Source organism: Dama dama, chromosome 26 (assembly GCF_033118175.1).
Source record: "Dama dama isolate Ldn47 chromosome 26, ASM3311817v1, whole genome shotgun sequence".
NCBI lineage: Eukaryota > Metazoa > Chordata > Mammalia > Artiodactyla > Cervidae > Dama > Dama dama.
The window spans coordinates 42,684,359-42,710,685 of NC_083706.1; the positions used below are offsets into that span (position 1 = coordinate 42,684,359).

A 26,327-nucleotide genomic window follows, 5' to 3' on the forward strand; every position below is an offset into this window, starting at 1 on the left:
CTTTTTTTTTCTCCTTTTTTTAATTAAAAAATTTTTTTAAATTGCAGTGTAATCAATTTGAAATATTGTGTTACTTTCACATGTATAGCAAAGTGATTCAGTTATACGTATATGTAAAAATTTATTCTTTTTCATCATAGGTTATTAGAAGATATTGAATGTAGTTCCCTGTGCTATACAATAGTTCCTTGTTGACCTATTTTCTATATAGTAATTTGTATTTGTTAATCCCAAACTCCTAATTTATTCTCCTTTGGTAACCATAAATTTGTCTTCTGTGACACTATTTCTGTTTTGTAAATGAGTTCATTTGTATTATTTTTTTTAGTTTCCACATACAAATGATAGCATGATATTTGTCTAAGTTGCTTCACTTAGTATGATAATCTCCAGGTCCATTCATTTTGCTGAAAATAGCATTATTGCATTCTTTTATGGCTGAATAATATTCCACTGTCAGGCTTCCCTGGTGGCTGAGCAGCAAAGAATGCCTGCCAATGCAAGGGATGAGGATTCGATCCCTGGGTGGGGAAGATCCCCTGGAGAAGGAAATGGCAACCCACTCCAGTATTCTTGCCGGGAGAATCCTATGGGCAGAGGAGCCTGACAGGCTACAGTAGTCTATGGGGTCGCAAGAGTTGGACACTACTTAGCGACTAAACCATTACCACCAGTATTCTTGCCTGAGAAATCCCATGGACAGAGAAGCTTCACAGATCACAGTCCATGGGGTCACAAAAGAGTCAGACTCGACTTAGAGACTAAACAACAACATTCCATTGTATATATGTACCACATCTTCTTTATCCATTCCTCTGGTGGACATCTAGGTTGCTCCCGTGTCTTGGCTATTGTAAATAGAGCTGCTTTGAACATTGGAGGGCATGTATCTTAAGAGTTTTCTCCAGATATATGCCTCGGAGTGGGATTGCTAGATCACGTGTTAATATGTTTAGTTTTTTTTTTTTTTTTTAACGAAACGTCCATACAGTTCTCCATAGTGACTGTACCAGTCTAGAGTCACTATTTCTTTATGGAAAAAAATTATTTTAGTGCCTAGGAATGCTTACACAACCTAGTATTAGGATGGTCCTTGTCCACCGATCCCCGATAGCCTGCTCAGAGTCGTCTGGGTGACAAGGATGCAGGCAGTGTCTCGGAGGCCACAACGCCACATTGGCTGGACAGCTGCAGGAGGGCTGGATGCACCAGTCTCAGGCTGAAATCCTGGAGAAGCAGTACTCCCGCAGTCTTACTTCTTCATCGCGTCCCTAGGGTTGAGTGCTCCCCAGGGCAGTCTCCAGCCATCCGCGTTGGTCCCCGGTACTGAGACCTGAGCACTTAGTTGGGACTCCTCACTACCTTATTGCCAAACGCCACCTTCCTCTTTTGCCCTCAGCCCTGACTCCAATCCTCACCAGTTTCTTGTTTTTCTCTCCTTTCATCCCCTCAGCAAGGAGCTTCCCACCCCCTTCCTTGGGAGTTACTCTCAAGGAACTTCCTGGCAGTCCAGTGGTTAAGACTCCTCACTGCAGGGGGCCCAGGTTCCATCCTTGTTCAGGGAACTAAGACCCCTCATGCCACGTGGCTTGGCCTGGGGTGGGGGTGGGTTGTGTGGGAAAAAGTTAATCCCACTGTGTCCCTTCTACCAATTTACCAGCGTGGACACTCCCTTCCTGTGAGTGGAAACTTACTTCCTAGAAACTTACCTGCAGTTTGCCTTGTTTTTCTTGTGTGTGTTCTATCTCTCTTTAATACATAGTTTCTATTTGAGAACTCTCCAAGTTTTTAAAGAGCTGTTTTCTTTCTTTTCAATTTAATTAGGTAATTTTAAATTGAAGTATATTCCCTGGGGGCTCAGATGGTAAAGAATCTGCCTGCAACGCGGGAGACCTGGGTTCAGTCCCTGGGTTGGGAAGATCCCTTGGAGGCGGACATGGGAACCCACTCTAGTATTCTTGCCTGGAGAATTCCATGGACAAAGGAGCCTGGTAGGCTACAGTCCATGGGGTCGCGAAGAGTCAGACACGACTGCGTGACTCACACACATGCATATACATAGTTGATGTACAATATTGTATATATGCCTATGCATATTCTTTTTTATATTCTTTTCCATTATGGTTTATGACAGGATATTGAATATAGTTCCCTGTGCTGTACTGCAGGACCTTGTTTATCTGTTTTATATATAGTAGTGGTGGTGGTTTAGTTGCTCATTTGTGTCTGACTCTTTGACCCGTGTAGAGTAGCCTGCCAGGCTCCTCTGGGATTCATGGGATTTCCCAGGCAAGAATACTGGAGTGGGTTGCCATTTCCTTCCCCAGGGGATCGTCCCAACCCAGGGACTGAACTTGGGTCTCCTCTATTGCAGGCGGATTCTTCACTTTCTGAGCCACCAGGGAAGCCAATATATAGTAGTGTGTATCTGCTAATCCCAAACTCCTAAATTATCCCTCCCCCCTCCCTGTTTTCCTTTTGAGAGCTGGATTCCAGCCTCTGCAAATGACCCAAAACTGGTGTCTCCATTCACCAGTGATCAGGTTCCTTTGGTCAGTATTGTGCTCCTGGGTCCCATTCCCAGAGATTCTGGCCTGAGTGGGTTGGGGTGTGGACACAATGACAGCTCTGCCTAGTATTATCCCCATTGTACAGATGAAGAAACCGAAGCTCGGAGGAGGGCACATGTGCTCAAAGCTCTCAAGGCTAATAAGCAGCTGATCTGGACTTCCTCCCCACCTGTCTGCTGGTAACGCATGCTTTTCCTTTACTGCTCTGCACTGTGTGGGTCCAGAGGAGCTATGTAGCCTTTCTTCCAGTTAAGGGTCCTGCCACTACCCGCCTTGTGAATCCATGGGCCTGGAAAAGGCCTTGTTTTACTCCAGCCAGACTTACTGATAAACACTGGCCGAGCTGCCGGACTGGATCACGTCACTGCTGGTATGCAGCAGGCCATTTGAATTCCGGGGAGTGCAGGGCTCAGAGCGCGCGTCAGAGAAACCCATTTCCATTTATCATTTTAATTCTGCTATCAACCATCCACAGACCCTAAATGGATTCCTCCAAAATGGCATCTTCAAGCCCATTATCAGAGCTAAATGTTTAATAACTTTGTTAAATAATCCATGCCATGGTGTACAGGAAACTTTAGTTGTTTTTTTTTTTTTTCCCACATAGGAGGAGGTGTTTCTGGACATCCCTAGGGATGGCTTAACATAGCTCTCAGGGCCGCCAGCTGGCCCCTCCCTTTCCTTCCTTGCTGGGTGCCTTCTTCCCTAAAAGCTCCCAGCAGGAGGGGTTCTGTGCGGGGGAAGCCCCCTGCTTAGCAGGCCTGAGAAAGAAGCATACTTGACTCAGGCAGACAGTTAATCAATGGAAAAGCAGTTTAAAATTCAGCCCAGGAAGCAATAGATGTTCTTCAGCAAACGAAGCTCTGCTGTTTGTGGAGTAGCCGTTGGCACGTTTTCTTTTCTGGATCTTTTCCAGTGATTGTGCTAGAAATATGTGGAAAAGAAAGTGTGAAGTTGCTCAGTCGTGTCCGATTCTTGTGACCCTATGAACTGTAGCCTACGAGGCTCCTCCATCCCTGGAATTTTCCAGGCAAGAGTACTGGAGTGGGTTGCCATTTCCTTCTCCAAGAAATATGTGGAGTAGAACATTGTAGGATAGCCATTGTTTACATTTGGATAAGTCCCATTATCTTAGATGGGCCATCTTTGCAAATTAAGTTCATTGTATTGAAAATAAGACAAGCAATGTTGCCTGTTTTTTTCTTTTTCAGTCAAATGTATCACAGACTTAGCACTAAAGTAGCAACAGGCTGATCAATAATTTTTAACTGGATTTTTTTTTCTTTTCTTTTTTTTTTTTTTGCTGCACCAAGTCTTTGTTGCAACATGCAGGATCCTTAGTTGTGGCACGTGGGATCTAGTTACCCGACCAGGGATCTCACCTGGGCCCCCTGCATTGGGAGAGTGGAGTCTTAGCCACTGGACCACAAGAGAAGTCCCTCCAACTGGATTTTTTTTTCAAAAAATCAGCAATCATTTTAAGCAATGTAATTCGAAAGCAGTATGGCCTCTAAATTTGCATACTGATTATGTTATTTAATTTTGACAGTGATCTCAATTATGTGTGTGTGCGCGCGCTCAGTTTTTAGCCTCATAGAAACTGAAATGAACTCTAAGGATTAAACTTGAAGAACTGTATTCTTTTTTCCCCAACTTGCCTTAAACCAAGAAAATACAATCTTACTTCTATCATGTTAGGAACAATACAGTCCATCCTACTTGAGTAAAGCATGGCTGAATCGGAATGTCCACCTTGGGGGAAAGACGAAGGATAAACAGTGCAACAATTTAAAAGATTCTCGTGTCAGAAAAAAAAAAAAAAGATTCTTGTGTCAGGACAGGCAACAAGCCCCACACAAGTTCCTTACTCCTGAAGCCACAAAACCTGCTGGAGTTCCCTTTTTAACAGAAAAGTGAGCACCTACCATCTGTGGGTTGGTTATTGGACTGTGGGCCCCAGGGAGATGAGACTATAGATCGAGTCAAGTTAGACATCGAAGGATACAGACCAGCAAAGCTTACATTCTGGTGTTATGACAGAGCACCCGTGTCTAAAAGAAGCTACTTTCTTCCTTCTGAGCTGTCACACCTACAAGATGTACTGGGCAAATCAACTGCTTCCCCAAAACCCAAATGCAAAAAAAAGCAAAATATTACTGTGAAGAGAACGATAAAAATGAGAAGCCTAAAAACACAAGATTGGTGTTTTGAAACATGTCTCACAATTCTCACACCTAGTCCTTTGGCGCCCTTGCACTAGTTTTCATTCTTGTAGATGTAGAAGCCACAATCTTAAATTCCCACCTAATCCCTGGGCATGCCAGGTGGCGCTAGTGGTACAGAACCTGCCTGCCAACGCAGGAGACGTAAGAGATGCAGGTTCAATCCCTGGGTTGGGAAGATCCCCTGGAGAAGGAAATGGCAACCCACTCCAGTATTCTTGCCTGGAGAGTCCCATGGACAGAGGAGCTGGGCAGGCTACAGTCCACGGGGTCACAAAGATTCAGACACGACTTAGTGACTGAACAACGATTTATTGAGAAATGATTGACGTAACAGTAAATTGCATTTATTTAAAGTATGCAATTTGATACCTCTTGGTATATACCTACATCTGTCCAATCACCACCACAATCAAGATAGTGAGCATACAGGACTTCCCCGGTGATCCACTGGTTAAGACTCTTTGCTCCCAATGAAGGGAGCATGGGTTCTGCTTGTCTGACAGCACACCCCGCCCCTCACCAAAAAAAAAAAAAAAGTGGTGATTCTATCAAGTACATCCCCAAACTTCGTGCCTGTTTGTAATCTCCTGTTATTTTGATCTTTTTGTTACTGTGATCAGTTTGGATTTTCTAGAAATGTATATAAAGGGAATATGCCACATGTTATTTCTCTTGCTTTTTTCATTCAGCATAATTACTTTGAAGTGAATCCATGTTGTTCAGTTTAGGAGTTTTTAAGCCATTTGCATATACACTTAAAAGATGACCCAGGAAATACCCCTAAGTATTTAGCCAGCAGGAATGAACGCATGTATCCAAGGAAAGACTCATACATGAATGTCCATGCAGCTTTACTTGCAAGCGACTATCCAGTTTTTCCAGGATCATTTGTTGAAAAGACTCTCCTTTATCCATTAAACTGCCTTTGCTCCATCATCAGAGATCAAAATTATATCTTTGTGTATCAGTTTCTGAGCAGTTTTTTTCTAGTTCTATCATTTGGGGTTTTTTTATTTGCTTGTTTCTTAAAATTAATTAGTTAATTATTGGTTGTGCTGGGTCTTGTTGCAGTGCACAGATTTCTCACTGAGGCAGCATCTCTTGTGGAGCATAGGCTCATGGGCTAGTAATTGTGGCATCTGGGCTTAGTTGTCCAGAGGCAGGTGGAATCTTCCTGGACCAAGGATAGAACCCATATCCCCTGCGTTGGCAGGCAGATTCTTATCCACTGTTCCTGCAGGGAAGTCCAGGTGATTTACTCTCTTTCAATGATGTGTTTGTCTATTCTTTCACCAATACTACACTGTCTTTTGATTACTATACTGTCTTTTGATTACTATAGTTGTATATTAAGTTAGGTAGTGTCAGTCCTCTGACTTTATTACCCACTCCAGTTTCTTTTTGTTTTTAAAGTCTGTATTGAATTTGTTACAGTATTGCTTCTGTTGTTTTTATGTTCTGTTTTTTTGGGTGGTTTTTTTTTTTTTTTTGGCCTTGAGGCATGTGGCATCTTAGCTCCCTGACCAGTGATCAAACTGTCACCCCTTGCATTGACAGGCAGTAGTCCTAACCACTTGGAAGACCACCTTGGAAGTCCCCACATAGCTTTCTTAAGTTTTGTTTATCAGGCATCTCTCTCTGTCCTAAGTATGATACAGACCTCAATGTTGTGGGGGCCCCAGACGTGACCAGGTAGCATTTCATGTAATGATTGTGGTCGCCTATCTTCCTGCAGTGAATTACTATCATTGGTTAGCGGTACTTTTTATTTTCTTCATCTCAAGCAGAGATCTTATAAATTCCCTTCGCTTGAAATCAGCATGGCTGATCTCCTATCTCACCAGATTCAGAGCTCTTTGTTTTCTTTTACATACTTTCCCAGAGAACCCAGGAGTTTTAATACTTTTTAAAACAACTATAACTTTTTAATGTAGGGGAATATTTGACTGAAACGTTATATGTTAAAACATATTGCGTTTTATCTTGGTGTCTTTACGTTTTATCTTGGTGTCTTTACTTATGGCAGATGTTAATAGATGTGGTTCTAAAAGGGTTCTGTGGGCAAGTCATTTTAGAAAATACTATAATGATTTCTTTCTTAGAGGTTCAGGATGCACATTGAAGAGTCTCCAAATTCTTAGTCCCTTCCAAGGGGGACTTAGAATTTAGATCAAACCTGTCAATCCTAAAGGAAATCAACCCTGAATATTCATTGAAAGGACTGATTCTGAAACTGAAGCTCCAACACTCTGGCCACTTGATGGGAAGAGCCAACTCACTTTTAAAGACCTGATGCTGGGAAAGATTGAGGGCAAAAGGAGAAGAGGGCAGCGAAAGATGAGATGATTGGATGATATCACTGACTCAATGGACATGGAATTTGAGCAAACTCTGGGAGATGGTAAAGTACAGGGAAGCCTGGCATGCTGCAGTCCATGGGGTTGCAAAGAGTTGGACATGACTTAGCGACTGAACAACAATGGATTCTAAGTAAATCTGCTTAACTCAGTGTTTCCCAAGCTGATCTGAACCCAGAGCACTTCTGAGAGAAGCCTGGTGTACAGGCATTGGTACATCTAGTATACGGATATTCTTTGATACCAGTTTGAAACGTGCTGATCTTTGAGATTTAGAGGCCTAAATTGTAGAGACCGCTCCTAATAAGATGAGTTCACCTGTAGTGGCCAAGTCCCTTGGGGTTTAAATAAGCAATGTGAGATACATTACTTTTTAAGGCATCCAACAATTTGAATATTAGAGTAGAAACATTCAGTTGAATTGAAATTTAACTTTGGAGGCTAAAAGCAAGCCAGTGACATTAGCGGATCTCTCCTGTTTTCATTCTTTCTCGTACCTAGGGGTGAGCCTGTGTTATTCCTTCTAAAACTATGCTATAGTAATCCTCACAAATTTTACTGAAAACTATGAGAAACAGGAAAATTAGTGACTGGTCAGCAGTGACCAGAGAGACTCTAACTGGTGTCTGTCTACATGCTTCCCCATGTGGCTCTTCTGTGCTGTGCTGATAACATCCCAGAAACTTTTCATAAATAGGGAGCAGTACAATTTCAAAAGCAAAATAAGATTAGTCTTTATATTCTGAACTTGAGAATCTTTTCCACTTGGATTAAATGCAATGAATAAAATTAAACAGCAGTACAACAAGGCTACGTAAGCCAATTAGGCCCACACTTGGTGAAATCCTGCTTTTTGGCCAATATTTTCACTTCTGGCTGTGGGTTGGGGGAGTTGAATAGCACCTCGGACTCAGTCAGATTTCTAAGTGAAGTCTAGCAGGATGGAGGCGTAGTATGTACAGGGTCAGACGGCTGGACCACGGTTGTCATTAGGTGGAGCTGGAGGGGAGGGGCCGCATTGATTGGTTGATGGTGATGAGATGCTGGTCTCTTATGGTCCTTTGAATGAACTCACTCATGTTTAAAGCAATGTTGCCAGCCAGCAAGGGGATGTTTTGGTATGCTGGTTTGGTTTTGCTGAATATATGAGTGGAAAAAAAGGAGCATGAAATTTAAAACAAACAAGAGGTTTTATTTAAAGACGAGAGGCTTCGGGACATCAAGAGTTTAAGAAATGGGGCGACTGCCACACTGACAGGGGGGTCTGGCCTCCTTCAAGGAGGAAAACAAATCAGAAAGCGATCTCTAAAGGCTAGTTTCTTGACGACAAGGGCGTCTCATTTTTAGAGGTCACTGGAAGCACTCCTGACCTGGGGTACATGCTCTTCTCTATTATGTGGTTTGAGAGCTTTTGGCACAACGTTTTGACAGTACCTCTGAAATTTGATAAGTAGTTCATATTCTCTCTTTGAAAAGCTTTGCAAAGTTAAAAGTTCTCATTTTTCTTTCATGGAATGCCTTAAATTTTTTTTTTTAAATTCATAGACTAGAAATATATCTGTCTTACTGTTTGAGAATTGCCTTAGCCCTGCTTACTATATGAAGAAAGTGAAAGTGTTAGTTGCTCAGTCGTGTCCAGCTCTTTGTGATCCTGTGGACTGTAGCCTGCCAGGCTTCTCTGTCCATGGAATTTTCCAGGCAAGAATACTGGAGTGAGTAGCCATTCCCTTCCTTAGGGGATCTTCCCGACCCAGGGATCGAACCCCAGGTCTCCTACATTGTAGGGATATTCTTTACTATCTAAGCCACCAGAAAAACTCCGCTTACTGTATATCTTGAGCTAATTAGAAATTAAATCCTTGCCAAGGGGTGAAACATTCTACTGTTTAAAATTTTTTTAATTTTCTTGATGGCATTGAGGTTTTCTTGACTATACAGATTTTATCAGCCATACCTCAAAAAACTCTGAGAAGCTTCACTAAAGAAAATAAGTTTTTTCTTTTAATTCTGGAAAATTTCAAAATATATACAAAAGTAGAGAATCACAACAAATGCCATGTACCCATTACCCAACTTCAACTGTAATGAACATTTTGCCACTCTTATTTTGTCCAACTGTGTTTATTTATTTATTCTGTTTTTTGGTTGAACCATGTGGCATGCAGGATCTTAGTTCGCTAGCCAAGGATAAATCTCACACTCTGCCGTGGTGGAAGCACAGCGTCTTAACCACTGGACCACCAGGGAAATCTCCTTGGAACTTTCATTTTAGAGGGGAATTGAGTAGGGGACAAGTCATCCCTATTAGACTGAAATTATTGAGCGAATGGTAGAGCAAAAAGTGCTAAGAACTTACATTAATAGTTGACATATTAGCAACCTAACGTGTGGGGTGATGTTCCAGATACTCACTGTGGTGGGTGAAGATGAATTTACATCTCATTTTACAGAAAAAGAGAAGAGCATATGAGAGGCTAAATAACATTCCCGAGGCCACAGATCAGGTAAATGGCAGATGTGTGACCCTTTAGCTAGCTTTCCTAGCTCCTCCTGTTTGCTGACCTGGAATCACCAGTGTTGGTCTATGACAATGATGGGACAGTTATAAAATCCTAGATTTGAAGTATTTCATCATGCCCCAGAGCACCCAGCCCTCCTCTCTGCTTCTGAGAGCACTGTGTCATCCAGGGTTGAGGAGTGAATAGGAGTTAGCTTCTATGAAAAAGCTCCTGAAATATGATTTCACTGTCAAGTTTTTATCTTAAAGCAGTTCTCTTTTCCCATGAAAATTCATGTGAGTGGCAGAAATTAAAACGAAAATACTTCACAGTAAAACAAAAATTTTCTTAACTGTCTCCTAGCCACCATATTAACATAAGCAAACTAAAACGAAGTAACTTTGTGAAGGAAAAGCTTCTTCCCTACCACCCACTTGTAAAAGTGATCAGAAAAATTAGGTACAGAACACAGAAAAATAGAAAAATAAAAGAGATAAGTAATTCATAGTTTTGTCCCCAGTGATTATTTGGCACATGTGATTTGGTAATATTGATATTACCATATATTTGGCTATTTAGGGGTATGTTCTAGTGTATGTTTGTAATCATATTGAATATATAACTGTTTAGTTTGCTTTTTCAGTTTAATGTCACAACATAAAATGCATCTCTATTCCATGTGCTTTGTTAATACCATTTTTAATGCCTGGAAGACATGCTGTAACCACCCTCTCCTCCCATATTTGGGGCATTTAGAAATTGTTTCTGACTTTAAGCTATAATTTTTTTGTTTATCCTCTGACTTTTTTCCAGTGACCTTAAGGGCTGTTAGTGTTCGAATCAGACTTAAATGTTAAGAATTGGACCAATTCTATTAAATTAATTAAACCATTCCCTCTTCTCTACCTTTCTCTGTTGTAAAAATTTATACCATGTTTAGACCTGAATTTTACAAAACTTTCTACCTGTAATTGGGTTTTGCAAAGTTTTCTGCTTAGATTCAATCAAAATAGAAATGGTTACTTTTTAAAACAAAAGCCCACCTTTTGAAATCCCTTATTCTGATAGCGTTCAGTAAATCACACCTAAATTAGAGGGCAAATTTTCGCATAAACATAACCTAGGCTGGTTGGTATTGTCATGATGGTGACTTAAACTTTTGTTCTGATAGCCTGAGTCGTTGTTGTTTTCTGACTCTACAGTGTGGCTTGTAGGATATTAGTTTCCCGACCAGTGATCAAACCCACGCCCTCAGCAGTAAAAGCGTGGAGTCTTAACCATTGGACCACTAAGGAGTTCCCCAATATTTTCTGTGTAATGACTTGACTGAAGTCATTAATATGCTAATCTCATTTAGAAGTACAATGAACAGAAGAGTTAAAGCTCCATGAAGCCAGTTTGGTCCGTTGGCTCAGATGATCTGAAAAGATTTATGAACCCTGGAAAGCTAGGATCATAGTATCCTGATAGCTTGAGAACCTGTGGACTTTAGGCCTGAAAGTATTAATATTTTCACCTTTATAATGATAAACTGAAGTTAAGGGAATGTCTGTTCCCCTAACTGCTCTCTGAAGAATAAAGCCAAACAACAACAGAAATTCCAGAGATGGCCATTAATAAAGTTTTAAAATATATTATTCAAGACTTGAAAAAACATGCTTATACAAACATTGGAACAAACACTTCCTCTCCTCTGCCCCCCTCCTTCCCTGTTAGTGAGTTATTTTTGTTTTATTTTAAACACTTAGAGGAGTCAGACATTCTTTAGCAACTTGCTTTTCTCTGCTTGAATTGGGGACATCTGCCTCCGTCAGCAGATTTACTACTAAAATTTACCTTATTCCTTTCAATGCTGTTACATGCATATCTTATATTTTAACTCTTCCTCTCTACCGATGGATTCTTAAAGTTTTGTGCTTTTATAAATTATCGGGTATGTAAAGTCGTATCTATTGGCATGGGATGGTGGAGCCAGTGGTTATACACACTTTAATGTTTTTATAGCTGTTTCCAAATTGTTCTCCAAAGATATTTACTACTTTATTCTATGATTTTTTTTCTTTCTTTCTTCTGTTTGACCTTTTTAAATTAAGGTTTGCTTTCCAAGCACTTTCTATGAGAATTGAAGGAAAAAACACATTGTTAAAGAGTTTTCTTTAGAAGTTTTGTCATGGGATTTAGACTCCTTTCCGGATTATCTTTTTTATTCTCATAGATTTATATGAGATTTATATGAGATTATATTCCGGATTATATTTTTTATTTCATCGTTGTGCATGTGCCCTCCTTATACTGACAAGATTCTGGCTCTTTCCTGGTTGCAGCCAGGTGACAGTTCTCCCTGGGTTTTGCCGTCATTATTGGGAGCAGTTGGACTGCCCAGAGCCTGTTCTGCCGCGTGGACTGCAGGATTCTAGCCACTCCCACCTGTGCTGGTCTTCCAGGAAGAACGGGGAGCCTCTAGCATCGCTCCTGTGAAGGAGATGGTTCACAGGCTCCTGTGTCCTGATAGCTGTCAAAATTTCATCTGTCTTGTTCATGGTTCAGCATGTTCTTTAAAGAGCTTGACACCCTTACAGCGTACTCTGCCAGGGCTTTCAGGGCAAGCTGTGGGCCATCCCGTGGAGAAAGAAAGGGAATGGAAACTTGGTGTAGTTGTTCTGCCATGCCTTTGCATGCTGATGCTCAGTTATGTCCAACTCTTAGTAGCCCCATATACTGTAGCCCACCAGGCTCCTCTGTCTATGGAATTTTCCAGGCAAGAATCCTGGAGTGAGTGGCCACTTCCTACTCTACAGGATCTTCCCAACCCAGGGATCAAACCTGCGTCTCCTGCGTTGGCAGGCGGATTCTTTACTACTGAGCTGCTTGGGAAATCCATGCCTTGGCTACCATTTTGATATTTTCAGTTGTTGTTCTTGGAGGAATGAGAGGAAAACACTGTTGTTGGAAGCATTCGGGATTTTTTTTTTTCTTTCAAAGCTTGTTTAGTTGTAATGTGGTAATACTTTACGGGAATAAACTCTGGCTGACCCACTCAAGGGATATAAGCTTGAAAACATTTAGGGTTTTGATTTGCTCAAAGGAGGCGTTTACGGTTTTTGAAGCACAAATCCAGTGGGAAAATAAGTTTTCTGGTGCTAGCTGGATTTTAGTGCAAAGAGCATGCCTTTGAAGTCCCGTTCTCATCTCAAAAGACATTAAGAACTAGGTGGATGGATAAAGCTATGTGAGGAAGTTTCAGAGTGAATGAGTTTGAAAACTTCAGTCCCACCCATTTTTCTCCCTGATTTAAATACCCTTCTCATCTCATCTGGCTCCAGCCCTTCCCATCGTGTAGATCACTGACTTGTGTCTGTATGTCTTTCGGGGTTTCTTTGGGTTTAACCGAAAGCTTGGTCTTCTGTGCGCATTCGAGTTACAGAGAAAAGAAAGATCGAGGACAAGTCAGATGTGTGTTCAGTGACAAAGAAATGCCCCTGCAATGTATGAAACAGTCAGGTTATAAAAGCATATATCCTCCATTAAAACAAAATTAATTTTATTTCTTTGTTTTTGGCTGTGCTGGTTCTGCATTTCTGTGCTGGCTTTTCTGGAGTTGCAGTGAGTGGGGGGCTACTTTCTAGTTTCGGTTACCGGCTTCTCATTGCAGGGGCTTCTCATGTTCTGGAGCATGGGGGGTAGAGCGCACAGACTTCACTAGTTGCATCCTGTGAGTAGTTTTGGCTTCCGGCCTCTAGAGCACAGACTCAATAGCTGTGGCGCGTGGACCTGGTTGCTCCTTGGCAAGTGGGATCTTCCTGCTTCAGGGATCAAATTAGTGTCTCCTGCATTGGTGGGCGGATTCTTATCCACTGAGCCACCAGGGAAGCCATCCTTTTTTTTTTTTTTAAAGAAAGCTTGTGTGCCTGTAAACACTCATAGAAAAGACAGGAGGAACTTAAACAGTAAGGATCCATGGGTTTGATTTCTTGTGATTCAAGGTGATTTTAACATACTGATAACTCTCAGAAATGCCTGAACCCTTCATGATAGTATGAATTATTAGCTGGTTGAGAATGGGAGAAAAAGAAATCAAAAACACTACCTATACATATTTTGGATTGCAAAAATGTGACTTACCCATCTGTAAGAGCAGATGAGGTTGTGTAGAAAGCATCTCAAGTGAAATGCAGAGTGGTGAACATGTCTGAATATGGCTGGATGGAATGATGTCCCTTCGTTGTGTGGAGCGCTGGTGTGTCTCGGGCTCTGAATGTGCCAGACAACACCCCCCGTTGCTGGACCCAAGCTATACATATAATAAAAGAAGCTCAAAACTCAGATTCGGTACTGTCACTGTTTTAAATTGTCACCAAAGTTATCAGTGATTTTCTGAGATAGAGACCATTGCCCTGTGGTCGCTGGAAATAAGAAATCCACACAATTTACTTATCACACTTGATGATAAAGAAGGATGTCAGGTGATCTCAAAGATATATTTTATTTTATGTCATCTACGGTGCATCATTTATATATGTGTAAAATTTCTAAGAGTAGATGAAATGTGTGCCTATAGAATCTCTCAAGTTTAAAAATACTCAATTTGGCTCCCTCCGAAGATGTCTTGGATTTGACAGTTCATGAAGAATTATGAGAAATCTTTTAGAATCATAGAAACTCTGTAGAACTCTAGACTTTATCTTAAACTTCAGAGTTCTGGATCTTAAACTAGGAGCACAGGTAACCAATGTTCTTTTCCCTTTAAAGTGAGATATTAGAATAACTGTCTCTTATTCCCCCACTTAGGCTGCTATGTCATGGTGTCTATTTAAACATTTTTTAGGTTTGATTCATTGGTTGACCGTGTGCTATGCTCTGCTCTTCTGATCATGGGATTCTCCAGGCCAGAATACTGGAGTGGATAGCCAGTCCCTTCTCCAGGAAATCTTCCCAACCCAGGGATTGAACCCAGGTCTCTGCAGGTGGATTCTTTACCATCTGAGCTACCAGGGAAGCCTGGTTGTTGACCGTGTAGCCCACAATAATATGCATTTCTTGCTTTCTCCCACCTGCTTTTAATCACATTATTAGTGAAACCTACATTTAACTTGTGCATAGGACCTAGTGGAATTTAGTTAAAATACTCTTAAATGCTCACGTTTTTGCTGATGAGAGTTGTGGAGACCCCACCCCCACCCCAATCCCCCGTGCTTTCATCTTTAGGTTTCATTTAAAACTCCCATCTTTCATATTTTGGTAAGAGAAGACTTTAAGTGGATATGTAATCTGAGCATCCTGTCTAATACATGGACTCAGCATGGGCATTTTGAAGCCAGCGATCCCATCTGTAGTGAGAGCATTAAAGTACAGTGATATTATTTCAGGAGGCAGCTCTCACAGTTGAAGGACATCTTTGGTGGGAGCAGGGAACAGCCAGGTGAAATCAATTTCAGCACTGTGCAAGCCTTCTGGGTTGATTGTCTTGAACTGGACCCAGTCCCTTCAAGACTCTGACAGAACTCAGCGATTTGGCCAGGGTACTCCATTGGCCTGTAAGCAGCATGAAATGATGCATACAGAGTGACCAGCTTTGAGATTTCTTTGGAAAAATCAGGTCTGGGTATTATGGGATACTCTTTAAGGCATTTTGTCATTGTGCATGGTAACAGGTGCTCCAAAAATTTATTGTTGGAAATTCCCTGGAAGTAGTTAGTGGTGAACCTGGCCTTTGGGCCGTGGCTGAGCTGTGAGACCTGTGGTCAGCCAGCCTCCCCCTCTGTAATCACTTTGATCCTCAGTGTCCTCATCTGTAAAATGGAACAGTAGCACCTCCTTAAGTTGTTGTTGTTTGGCTGACCCTTGACTTATGGGATCTGAGTTCCCTGACCTGGACCTTGGGCACTGAAAGCGCTGAGGCCTAACTGCTGGACTGCCAGGGAGTTCCCCCAAGTTGGTTTTAAGGCAGATGAGGAAAAAAAAGCATTGTTGAAATCCTTAGGTTCCTAATTGTTACTGTGCAATTTTCATTTGGCTTAAAACTTTATTTTTAAAAAGTATGTGTTTATTTATTTGGTTAGTTGTAGCACACAGGATCTTCATTTCATCACACTGGGTCCTTCATTGCGGTGCATGGGCTATCCATATGGGGATGATGGCAAGCGAGCATTTTGGTAATAATTTTAAGGACAGTGACTCATGAGCAGCCATGTCTGGTGTCTCTTCTTTGTTCACTAGCCTTTGAACCACAGGGCCTTCTCCTCTGTCTCCCCTTTACGTTTTGCTCACATACCCCTTGCTGGCATCTTAGAGCTCAGCTTTCCCTTTTTTCCTTTGAGAAGCCTTAACGACCCCCCTGCCCCAGCCTAGGTCATGGCCTGCTGTTTGTCGTCATTTGCTGTATGTATTCCTCCTACATGATAGCTTCCATGTCTGTAATTCAGTAATTATTTATTTAAATGTCTGCCCTCTTCCCTGAGAAGGACACATTGTCACTTAGGTATATTCCAGCCAAATATGCATAAACTGCATCTAATCACAAGGAAACATTATTTTAAAGTAAAAAAAAAAAAATGTTTTTCAGAGGTCTGCCTTCCATAGGTCTGTCTTCCCTGCTTTCCAGGGCCCTCCTAGTGGTTCAGCGGTAAAGACTCTGCCTGCAAAGCAGGAGACCTGGGTTCAATCTCTGAGTCAGGAAGATCTCCTGGAGAAGGAAATGGCAAGCCACTCTAGTATTCTTGGCTGGTGAATCCCATGGACAGAGGAGCCTGGTGGGCTATAGTCCATAGGGTTGCAAAGAGTCAGACATGACTAAAGCAACTTAGCATGCACACATGCCTGTCTTCCATAGTAGTTTGTAAGCTCAAAGCATCTGGGACCACACCTGACTTAGTCACTGTGAAATCTCAAGTAGGCCTGGAATGATGGGTATGTGTATCATGCCTATGAGTGGTTTCCAGAAGAATAAATGAATGTGTGAATGGTGTGTACCTTTACCCAGATACAAAGCCCTGTCTGCTGACCCATAGCTCCCTGTATCTTTTGTAAGATAGCTGGATCATTCCAATGGGGGGGGAAAAGAAACTTACATCTTCATTGTCACTAACTCTCCATTTCTCTGCATTTTTCCTCTAAATGATTTATATTTTTGAACTTACAGTTTTGTTTCTAACTTGGTCATGAAGATTGAAATCAAGTTTACATGGTTTTGTCTTCCCCGTAGCTCCTGCAGAAGAATGGCCAGCTGTCCACCGTCAACAGCTTAGCTGAGCAAGGTGAGCTCAGCCTCCAGGAGGAAGCCCTGAATGGTCAAGAGGAGGAGGTGGCTGTCACAGATGGTAAGCCGCCTTGCCCGGCTCTGGGTAGAGCCAGGGGATGGAAGGCAAACAAGGACTCGTCAGAGGACAATTAAAAACAACCTAGGCAGAATTTGCCCTGTCATGTGACCTGTCATTATTCACTGTCAATATCATACTGATAACAAAAGCAATCCATTGTAGCCCCTGTATTTAGGTATAGGAGGTTATAGCAATGCTTATAATGAAATGAAGTCTTTTTTTTTTTTTTTTTTTTCATTTTTCTCAGGCATCCTTATCTTGAAACCGTGATTTGGTTGTTGTTATTATTGTTGCCTTGTTCCAACCACTTGCCTGGTATTGGATTCTTGTTGAAAATGCTGGGGTCTTGGTTGCTTTAAGAGTCAGTATTTATCACTCTATAGAGTAGCCTACTGCCCTTGTGAAGATTTTTCTGGTAGTCTGTATTGCTTTCATTTTCTTAATGTATTTAAAATATTTTGTATTTATTTATTTTCAGCTGTGCTGGATCTTTGTTCCTGCACGGGCTTTTCTCTAGTTTTGGTGAGCAAGGGCCTCTCTCTCGTTGCGGTGCACGGGCTTCTCATTGCAGTGGTTTTTCTTGTTGGTTGAGCACTGCCTCTCGGGCACACAGGCTTCAGTAGTTGTGGTGTGTGGGTTTAGTTGCTCTGTGGCATGTGGGATCTTCTTGCATTGGGGATCAAACCCATTTTTTCTGAACTGGCAGGTGGATTCTTTCTGGTAGTGTGTATTTCAAGGCGACTTTTGCTTCTTGGAAGGAAAGCTATGACAAACCTAGACAGCATAGTGAAAAGCAAAGACATCACTTTGCAGACAAAGTCCTTATAGTCAAAGCTATGGTTTCTTCAGTAGTCATGTATGGATGTGAGGGTTGGACAAAGAAGGCTGAGCGCCAAAAAATTGATACTTTCGAGCTGTGGTGCTGGAGAAGACTCTTGAGAGTCCCTTGGACAGCAAGGAGATCAAAGCAGTCAATCTTAAAGGAAATCAACCCTCAATATTCATTAGAAGGTCTGAGGCTGAAGCTCCAATACTTTGGCCCCCTGATGGGAAGAACCAACTCATTTGCAAAGACCCTCATGCTGGGAAAGATTGAAGGCAAAAGAGTAGGGTGGCAGAGGATGAGATGGTTGGATGGCATCACCAACTCAATGGGCAAGAACTTGAGCAAACTCCGGGAGATGGTGAGGGACAGGGAAGCCTGGAGTGCTATAGTTCATGGGGTCACAAAGAGTCAGACACGACTTAACAACTGAACAATAACAACATATTTTAGGGTACACACCTATTTGCCCCAACTGTAATATATGCATGTATTATAACCTTTATCCCATAAATCCTAGAGGGGTGGTTATTGGAAAGCAAATCTGTGAGACCACATTATCACTGGTTTGATTTCAGCCCATGGAGGGGATGGGGACCACACCTTGGGTCAGAATCAAGCACCTTGACAAGTTGGGCTCTTGCAAGGGAAGAACCTTCCTCTGTTCTTGTTTCTTGTCTCATCATTTCATTTAGTCATAAGGGAATGATTTAACAACTGCCGTGGATATACAGAATGATGGCCTATGGTGAACTGATGCGTACATGTAATGTGAAAAAGACAAATGAAGGGAAAAGTCTTGTGAAAGGAGGCTGGCCATTGCCTCGGTGAGATGAGGTTCATCTAACATGTGGAACCTGTTTCTCCTTGTGTTTAACGCCCCTGTGGAGCTGCTGCAAGCAGGGAGCTGCTTTTGAAGTTGGTGGGAATTCTGATCTTTCTCTAGCACCACAGGCACCCTATAAAGTTAGAAATACATAGTCTCACACAAGGAGGATCTGCACAGCCTAGTGTCAGAGTTTCAAATGATCTCTACCAAAATAATTGGAACGGCCCCAACTCAGATTCCAAAGTCCCACGCTCTGTCCTTCCCATGGTTAACCTTTGAATCAAATCAAACCACAGCCTTTTTGGAGCCTTCCATAGCCAAGCCACTGTGCCCTGTGCTTCAGGAAAGATGGAAAAAGCTAAAATGGCCCATCAGGGGAGACAAGCGAGTCCATGGAAGGATCCATAAGATGAAAATGAGGTTAAGACCAGGCAACACGGTAATTAATGAATCTTGCAAGAGACAAGAGCTGCTTAGAGTTCTGATGACACCCTTGTTTGAGATCAGGGAGTGGGATGAGGTCTGGGGATTGAGAGGAGGTTGGGTTTAGATTTGTTGGGACAAGCGCTGCCAGCCAAGGGGGGGAAATAAAATAGCTGACACTCCACAGGCGTTTACTGTGGGTCCCAGTTCAGTTCAGTTCAGCTGTTCAGTCCAACTCCTCGACCCTATGGAGTGCAGCATGCCAGGTTTCCCCTCCTCCGATATCTCTCGGAGTTTGCTCAAACTCCTGTCCACCGAGTGGGTGATGCCATCCAAGTATCTCATCCTCTTTCGCCCCGTTCTCCTCCTGCCCTCAGCCTTCCCCAGCATCAAGGTGTTTTCCCATGAGTGAGCTGTTCACTCAAGTAGCCAAAGTAATGGACCTTCAGCTTCAGCATCAGACCTTCAGGGTTGATTTCCTTTCGGACCCTGGGTCCTGGAGGTGCGCCTTTTGTGCAGAATGGCCTCTAGCAGTAACCCGATGAGACGGGTCCTGTCTTGACTTAAACCCAGACCAGCAGCTCCCCAAGCACAAGCTGTGCGGGACACGTCCACCGACTTGTCCACTGAGCAAGGGGCAGAATGGAGACCCAGAAGGGAAAAGGGGCTGGGTCAGAGAGCTCTTCTGAAAGCTGAGGGGAGTTTAGGAAGTATTCTGGCAATGCAGATCACTGCAATACGCCCCGAGGGGGCTTTCAATCTGACTGGTGTGGAGTGTTGATAAGAGAAGGGAGAGGCTGCAGCAGATGCCCTTGCTCCCAGAACATCCCAGGTAGCCTGGAATCCTATCTAATCTGTGGCATGTTTCCTAGATAGCATCTGGCTATCTTCCTTTAGTCCAAATGGGATTTCTTTCACTTTTCAGCCCTGTGATTCAGTTAGCACACGCCAGGCCTCCCAGTCCATCACCAACTCCTGGAGTTTACTCAAATTCATGTCCATTGAGTCGGTGATGCCATCCAGCCATCTCATCCTCTGTCGTCCCCTTCTCGTCTCACCTTCAATCTTTTCCAGCATCAGGGTCTTTTCCAATGAGTCAGTTCTTTGCATCAGGTGGCCAAAGTATTGGAGTTTCAGCTTTAACATCAGTCCTTCCAATGAATATTCAGGACTGATCTCCTTTAGGATGGACTGGTTGGATCTCCTTGCAGTCCAAGAGACTCTCAAGAGTCTTCTCCAACACCACAGTTCAAAAGCATCAATTCTTCAGCGCTCAGTTTTCTTTATAGTCCAACTCTCACATCCATACATGACTACTGGAAAAACCATAGCTTTGACTAGATGGACCTTTGTCGGCAAAGTAATGTCTCTACTTTTTAATATGCTGTCTAGGTTGGTCATAACTTTTCTTCCAAGGAGCAAACATTTTTAATGAAAGTGATTCTGTCCCTACTGATTCATTGGAAAAGATCCTGATGCTGGGAAAAATTGAGGGCAGGAGGAGAAGGGAGCGACAGAGGATGAGATGGTTGAATAGCATCACCTGACTCAGTGGACATGAATTTGAGCAAACTGCAGGAGATAGTGAAGGACAGGGAAGCCTGGCGTGCTGCAGTTCACGGGGTTACAAAAAGTCAGATAAGACTGTGTTCTACATATCAGCTTACTGCAATGTAAATAAAGGCACAATTTGGTATGTAATGGTTAACTGTAGGATTTTGGGTGCCTTGGTTTCAGTAAGAAAAGATCTGAGCCGTTTTGGTCCCTAGGAGGATTAGCTCACAGTGGAATTTGCTCCTGCCTTAGGTGGACCAATGGACAGGACAGGAGAAAGCTACAAATGAGGGGCATTTCTCCTAGAAAGGTCTTGATTTAAAGTGACAGATAATATTTAGACATAGCCAGAATGCACAACATTTTCCCACTTTGACTTGCTTGCTTGCTTTCTGAAACCAGAAATACTGGTAATTCAGAACCAAGCCTCTTCCCATAATGAAAATGAAATCCTGTTTCCTTGTAACATTTCTTTAAATGATAGAAAACAAGATCTGCTTATTAAATATTTTCTAAACTATGCAATAAGGTTCAGATATGTGTGTGTGTGTTGAAGGAAGCTTGAAGACTATATAATTCTGGGGGCCTTCTTTTAGAATATACAACTAGGTATGAAAATAAATATTTATTAAAATTTTTTTTAAAAAGCAATTTATAGCAAATTACTTTATCCTTGGAGTTAGTCCCTTCTGAGTTCTTTTTAAGGCAATTTGTCATTCATCACAACTGCTTACATAGAAATGCAACTTTTTTCCAACCAGAAAGCTCTATCTAGCCATGCCACACCCAGCATTCATAGGAGCTTCACAAGTGCCATTAGTTTTGTGGAAAATCTTCTTCTGCTGATTTTATTTTGCCCTCACCTGGCAGCATGTGAGATCTTAGTTCCCTGACCAGGGATTGAACCCATGCCCCTGCAGTGAAAACACAGAATCCTAAGCGCTGGACCACCAGGGAAGTCCCTGATTCTACTGATTTTAACAAAGAACCCTCCCAACTCAGATTGTCATTTGTTCTATAGTCTATGGCTTATACGGTTTTCTATGAGTCTCTATGAGTGTCTGAACAAGAAGGATTTTTAAAAAAATTCTGTCTTGATCTGGGTCCAACTTGAAATTTCAGGTTACTACAAATTAAAATTTTAGATTTTCTTTTCAAGTATCTGTTGACGCCAAGAGCTGACTCATTGGAAAAGATCCTGATGCTGGGAAAGATTGAGGGCAGGAGTAGAAGTCAGCGACAGAGGATGAGATGGTTGGATGGCATCACCAACTCGATGGACATGAGTTGAGCAAGCTCGGGAATTGGTGATGGACGGGGAAACCTGGGGTACTGCAGTCCATGGGGTCACCAAGAGTCGGACTGAACTGACTGATACGTTGATCGGATTATTTTCTTTGCAAACAGATGAGGAGAGTCAGTATTGCAAAATCAGAAAATTTAAGACCTCCTTATTTTGATAATCACATACTTGTTAAAGTGCCTCCAGGACTCTTTGCTGCATACGAGTAGTCACGTGACTGTGCTCTGAGACCATCTGAATGTGTCATTTACAAGGCATTTGTTTCTGGGGTTCTTGGAGATTTGTCTTTCTGTAGAGTAGCTACAGCAGACATGGTATAAAGCCTGTGGATGTTATGTTTTCTCCATCTTTCCCAGGCCAGATTTGCTTGTGTGAAAGAACACACACACAGTGGTGATCCCCTGCTTGGGTTTTGAATTTTTGCTCACATATGCCTTATATTGTTTGCGTACCCTCAGTGTAGGCATGTACACCAGAAGCGATGGAGCTGCTATTGGAAGCTCTGCCCTTGCCAGTTGCTCCTCTGGGGTCAGCCAGCTATCAGCCAGCACCCCGGGGAGCAGGTCTTGCTCTGCTGAATAGCTTGGTGAGGAGGCTTCTGCAGGAACCGTTCACGTGGAACAAAGCTCTGATCCCTCTGACCTGGGAGTGGTCCTAGATAATGCCTCCTCGCCGCCAAGAAAAATAAACAATCCCCAAACCCCACCCTCCCCATCTTGTCACTTTAAGCAAACGTCCTTTTTTTTTTTTTTTTTTAAACTTATTTAGTTATTTTTTGGTTGTGCTGGGTGCTTGTTGCTTTGTGGGCTTGTCTCTAGTTGCCGTGAGTGGGGGCTACTCTCTTGGGGTCCGCAGGCTTCTCACTGTGGTGACTTCTTGGGTTGCAGAGCACAGGCTCTAGGGTGTGTGGGTTCAGTGGTGGCGGCCCCCGGGCTCTGGAGCACGGGCTCAGTAGCTGTGATGCCCGGGCTTAGGTGCCCCGTGGCACGCGGGATCTTCCCAGACCAGGGATCAAACCCTCATCTCTGGATTGGCAGGCAGATTCTTTACCACTGAGCCACCAGGGAAGCCTAAAAAGTCTTATTTATTCATCTGCGTCGGGTCTTAGTGGAGGCACGCGAGATCTTTGATCTTCGTTTGGCATGTGGGATCTAGTTCCCGGACCAGGAATGGAACCTGGGCTCCCTGCAACGGAAGCGTGGAGTCTCAGCCATGGGACCATCAGGGAAGTCCCAAAGCAGGAGTCTTTAAGAGAGTGCGTTCCTTACCTTTCTCAAGGTTCTACTTTCCTGCCTTGTGATATTTTCCCCACAGATATAGTAACAAAAATGGGGGTTATGGAGAAGCTGAATTTTCAGCACTGTGAAGAACTTCATGTCTCTGATGGTGCTGTTTGAACCCGCCAGCTTCTGGTGGGGGACAGAAAGGCCAGACGTTATTTCCAGGTGCTCACAACCCTCCCCGTGGAACTTGTCACCTTACAGAAAATCCATTCTTGGGTTACAAGTTGTTGTTCTTTGCTTTTTGATCATTGAATAGCTTTATCTGGAGACTGAGTACCCAAGCACTGCTCCAGGTCGGTTTCAAAGATGACCCCGCCTCCCCCTGCAAAATACTTGTTTTTCTGTGAGAGGCGGCTTTCCTAGCCAGAAAGAAATGTTCTTGTGAGTTAGTCCCTTTTGTGCTTCAGTTTGTGACGTGACTGGTACCTTGTTAGAATTCTCATGAAGGCATGCCTGTTGCTCAGATACTACCCTCTTTCCTGTATTTTTCTCTACATCAGATGTCAACATCTGGCATTCAGCATGCCTGTCTCTTACCCCCACCTCCACTAAAAAAAGAAGAGCCGCGAGAGCAGAGATTTCTTGGCGTGGGGGGTGGGGATGGGATTTGTATGTTTCTGTGTTGAGTCCCCTGAGCTTAGAACAATGTCTGACGCCTAGTAAGTGCTCAAAAAAAATATTTTTTAAAGATTTTTTTTATGGGGGCCATTTTTGAACTGTTTATTGACTTTGTTACAATACTGTTTCTGTTTTGATTTCTTCCCTGCAAGGCTTGTGGGATCTTAGCTCTCCCCAGTAGGGGATCGAATCCCACACCTCTTGAACTGGAAGACCAACCATAACCACTGGACTGCCAGGGAAGTCCCTCAAAAAAAAAAATACTTGGATAAGTGAAAACACAGAGTTTTCAAGTTAGAGTTAACAATATTACATTTTCACTCATATGGGAGAGGAGGGTCTGTTCGATTTTCCCTTTATATCAATTCATTCCTTGCATTCTCAAATGCAGAGCTCTTTAGATGTATCCAAGGCATGTTTCCTTTGTGGCATCAGCGCTAACAAAGCTACTCTTGGGTGCTGGGCCCTGAAGGTGCCCACCGTTGGTTATCCAGGTGTTGTTGCCTGGAAACATGAAACCAGACCCTGACCTGCCTGCAGTTAAGTGATAACTCCCAGTGATGCTATCATACATGAGGGCTGGACAGACAAAGAGAGGGGTCTCCCTTCCAACACTCTGGTATTTCAAATGCGGTATTATTGCATGACATTTTCTCAAGCTGTATCCTGTTTTGTAATGTTTTGAAACACTCACAAAATAGGCCTTGAACTTAGGCAAAAGTCCTACAGTCTGCAGTTTCTGGGAACTGGTTTTAATTCCGCCCTCTGCTCTGCAGCAATATTTTTAGCGTGCCTCTCTGAAATTACTTATGTCATTGACAAATTTCTGGTACAAATGCTTTATTGCTTTCATCTTTAAAGAAACACAGATTTATTTTTCAGTAACTAACAACCAAGTTATATAGAGATTTTTTTTTTCCCCTCTGAAGTATATTTAAGTCTGCCAGTGCGATGAAACTTTATTTTCATTGTAACTTGAAAAATTTGGTGTGAGGGGGAGAAAGAAGGAGTAAGACTTCTGTCCATCTTCCCTCCCCTTTATAATCAGTTCATTGCAGGAGAGTAAAACCCGGGCCAGGCTGCCTTTCTCTTTTTCTGTGACCTTGAGTTGAATACATCCCTTTATCTCATTGAGCGTCAGTTTCCATCTGTAAAATGAACATCTCATCCATCTCTGAAATTCTGTGACTGAGTCACGTCAGTAGTGCTGGAAATATAGGCATTAAAACAACCAAATGATGGATGAGCCACTGAAGATACACAGGTGACTTTGGGCAGGTAGGAATCTACTTGGCAATTTCATTATGCCTTTTTATAAAAACACTTTTATGCTCTTCTTTTTAGTCTGATCTTAACAGCCATTTTCTAGATTTGAAGTTTCGCTTTTTTATTTTAGTGTTTGGTGGGTTTTGGGGGGGAGGAGGGCATGCATGACTGAACGACAACATGCAGCATATGGGATCTTAGTTCTTTGACCAGGGATCAAACCCGTGACCCCTGCATTGGAAGCGTGGGGTCTAAACCACTGGACCACCAGAGAAGTCCCTGGAGTTTTACTTTAATGAACAAAAAGTTCAGCTGGGAAAACATTCAGGAAAGTCTCCACATGTAATTATTTAGGTATGAAAGGAAGATAAGAGCTTCCTAAGTGTGGCCACAAAGTAATGTATTTCTCTCCCTACATGAGAGGAGATGGGAATCGTGTAATAGGGGCTGGTTCTGGCCCAGTAAGATGAGTGAAAGATGTTGATAAAGGCCCCCAAAGACTTGTCAGGTAATCTTAAATTACTGCTAAGATTTACCTACAGATGGCTGTAATTTTCCAGGGCACCCATGAATAGGGCGAATGCTCTGTACACCCATGAATGTACAGATGGATGCTCTGGCCCAGCTGAGGAGGAGCCTAGGTAAGATGGCCTATGTCCACACAATCTGCCAAGATTCAGGCTTTCCCTTGGAGGGACCGTGGCAATAAATGGTTTTTCTAATGGTGAGGAAGCCATGAATGGAAACATTAAATTTAGCATTTATTGAATAAAAATCCTTTAGATGTTTTCTCAAAGACATTCTTAAAACAGCTCCAGTTCCACCTAATATAGCAACCCCCAGATGGTTCTGGCATTGTATGTTCCAAGCACAATGTCCCTGTATTATATGAAAGGATGCCTCGAGAATGTACATCCTCTGATCTATATTTGTATGTATCTCCAGAAGAGCTTAAGTTCTACAGCTTTTTAGCCAATCACTTGAGCCTTGTTCTTAAGCATCATACTTTGAATGTTTGTGAACTACTTTTATAATTAATGAGTAGGTTCAGTGTGATACCTGGAGAAGCAAATGGCAACCCATTCCCGAATTCTTGCCTGGAGAATTCCATGGACAGAGGAGCCTGATGGGCTACAGTCCATGGGGTCGCAAAGAGTCAGACACGACTGAGTGACTAACTTTCACTTTCACAATGTGATATCAGGTAGCCCCCCGCCCCCCACCCCCAGTTAACAACGCATGCATTAGTTATTTTGGTGAAA

At 42.6% G+C, this 26,327-nt stretch overlaps 1 protein-coding gene across 1 annotated transcript in view; it reads left to right on the plus strand.

Moving 5' to 3' along the window:
* The window catches only part of AKAP12 (A-kinase anchoring protein 12), a 104,082-nt gene that overhangs the window by 40,579 nt on the left and 37,176 nt on the right, over window positions 1–26,327 (plus strand). Inside the window, exon 3 of the mRNA XM_061130479.1 lies at window positions 16,852–16,966. Within this exon, the coding sequence (XP_060986462.1) occupies window positions 16,852–16,966 (115 nt within the window). The remainder of the gene's footprint in view (window positions 1–16,851; window positions 16,967–26,327) is intronic.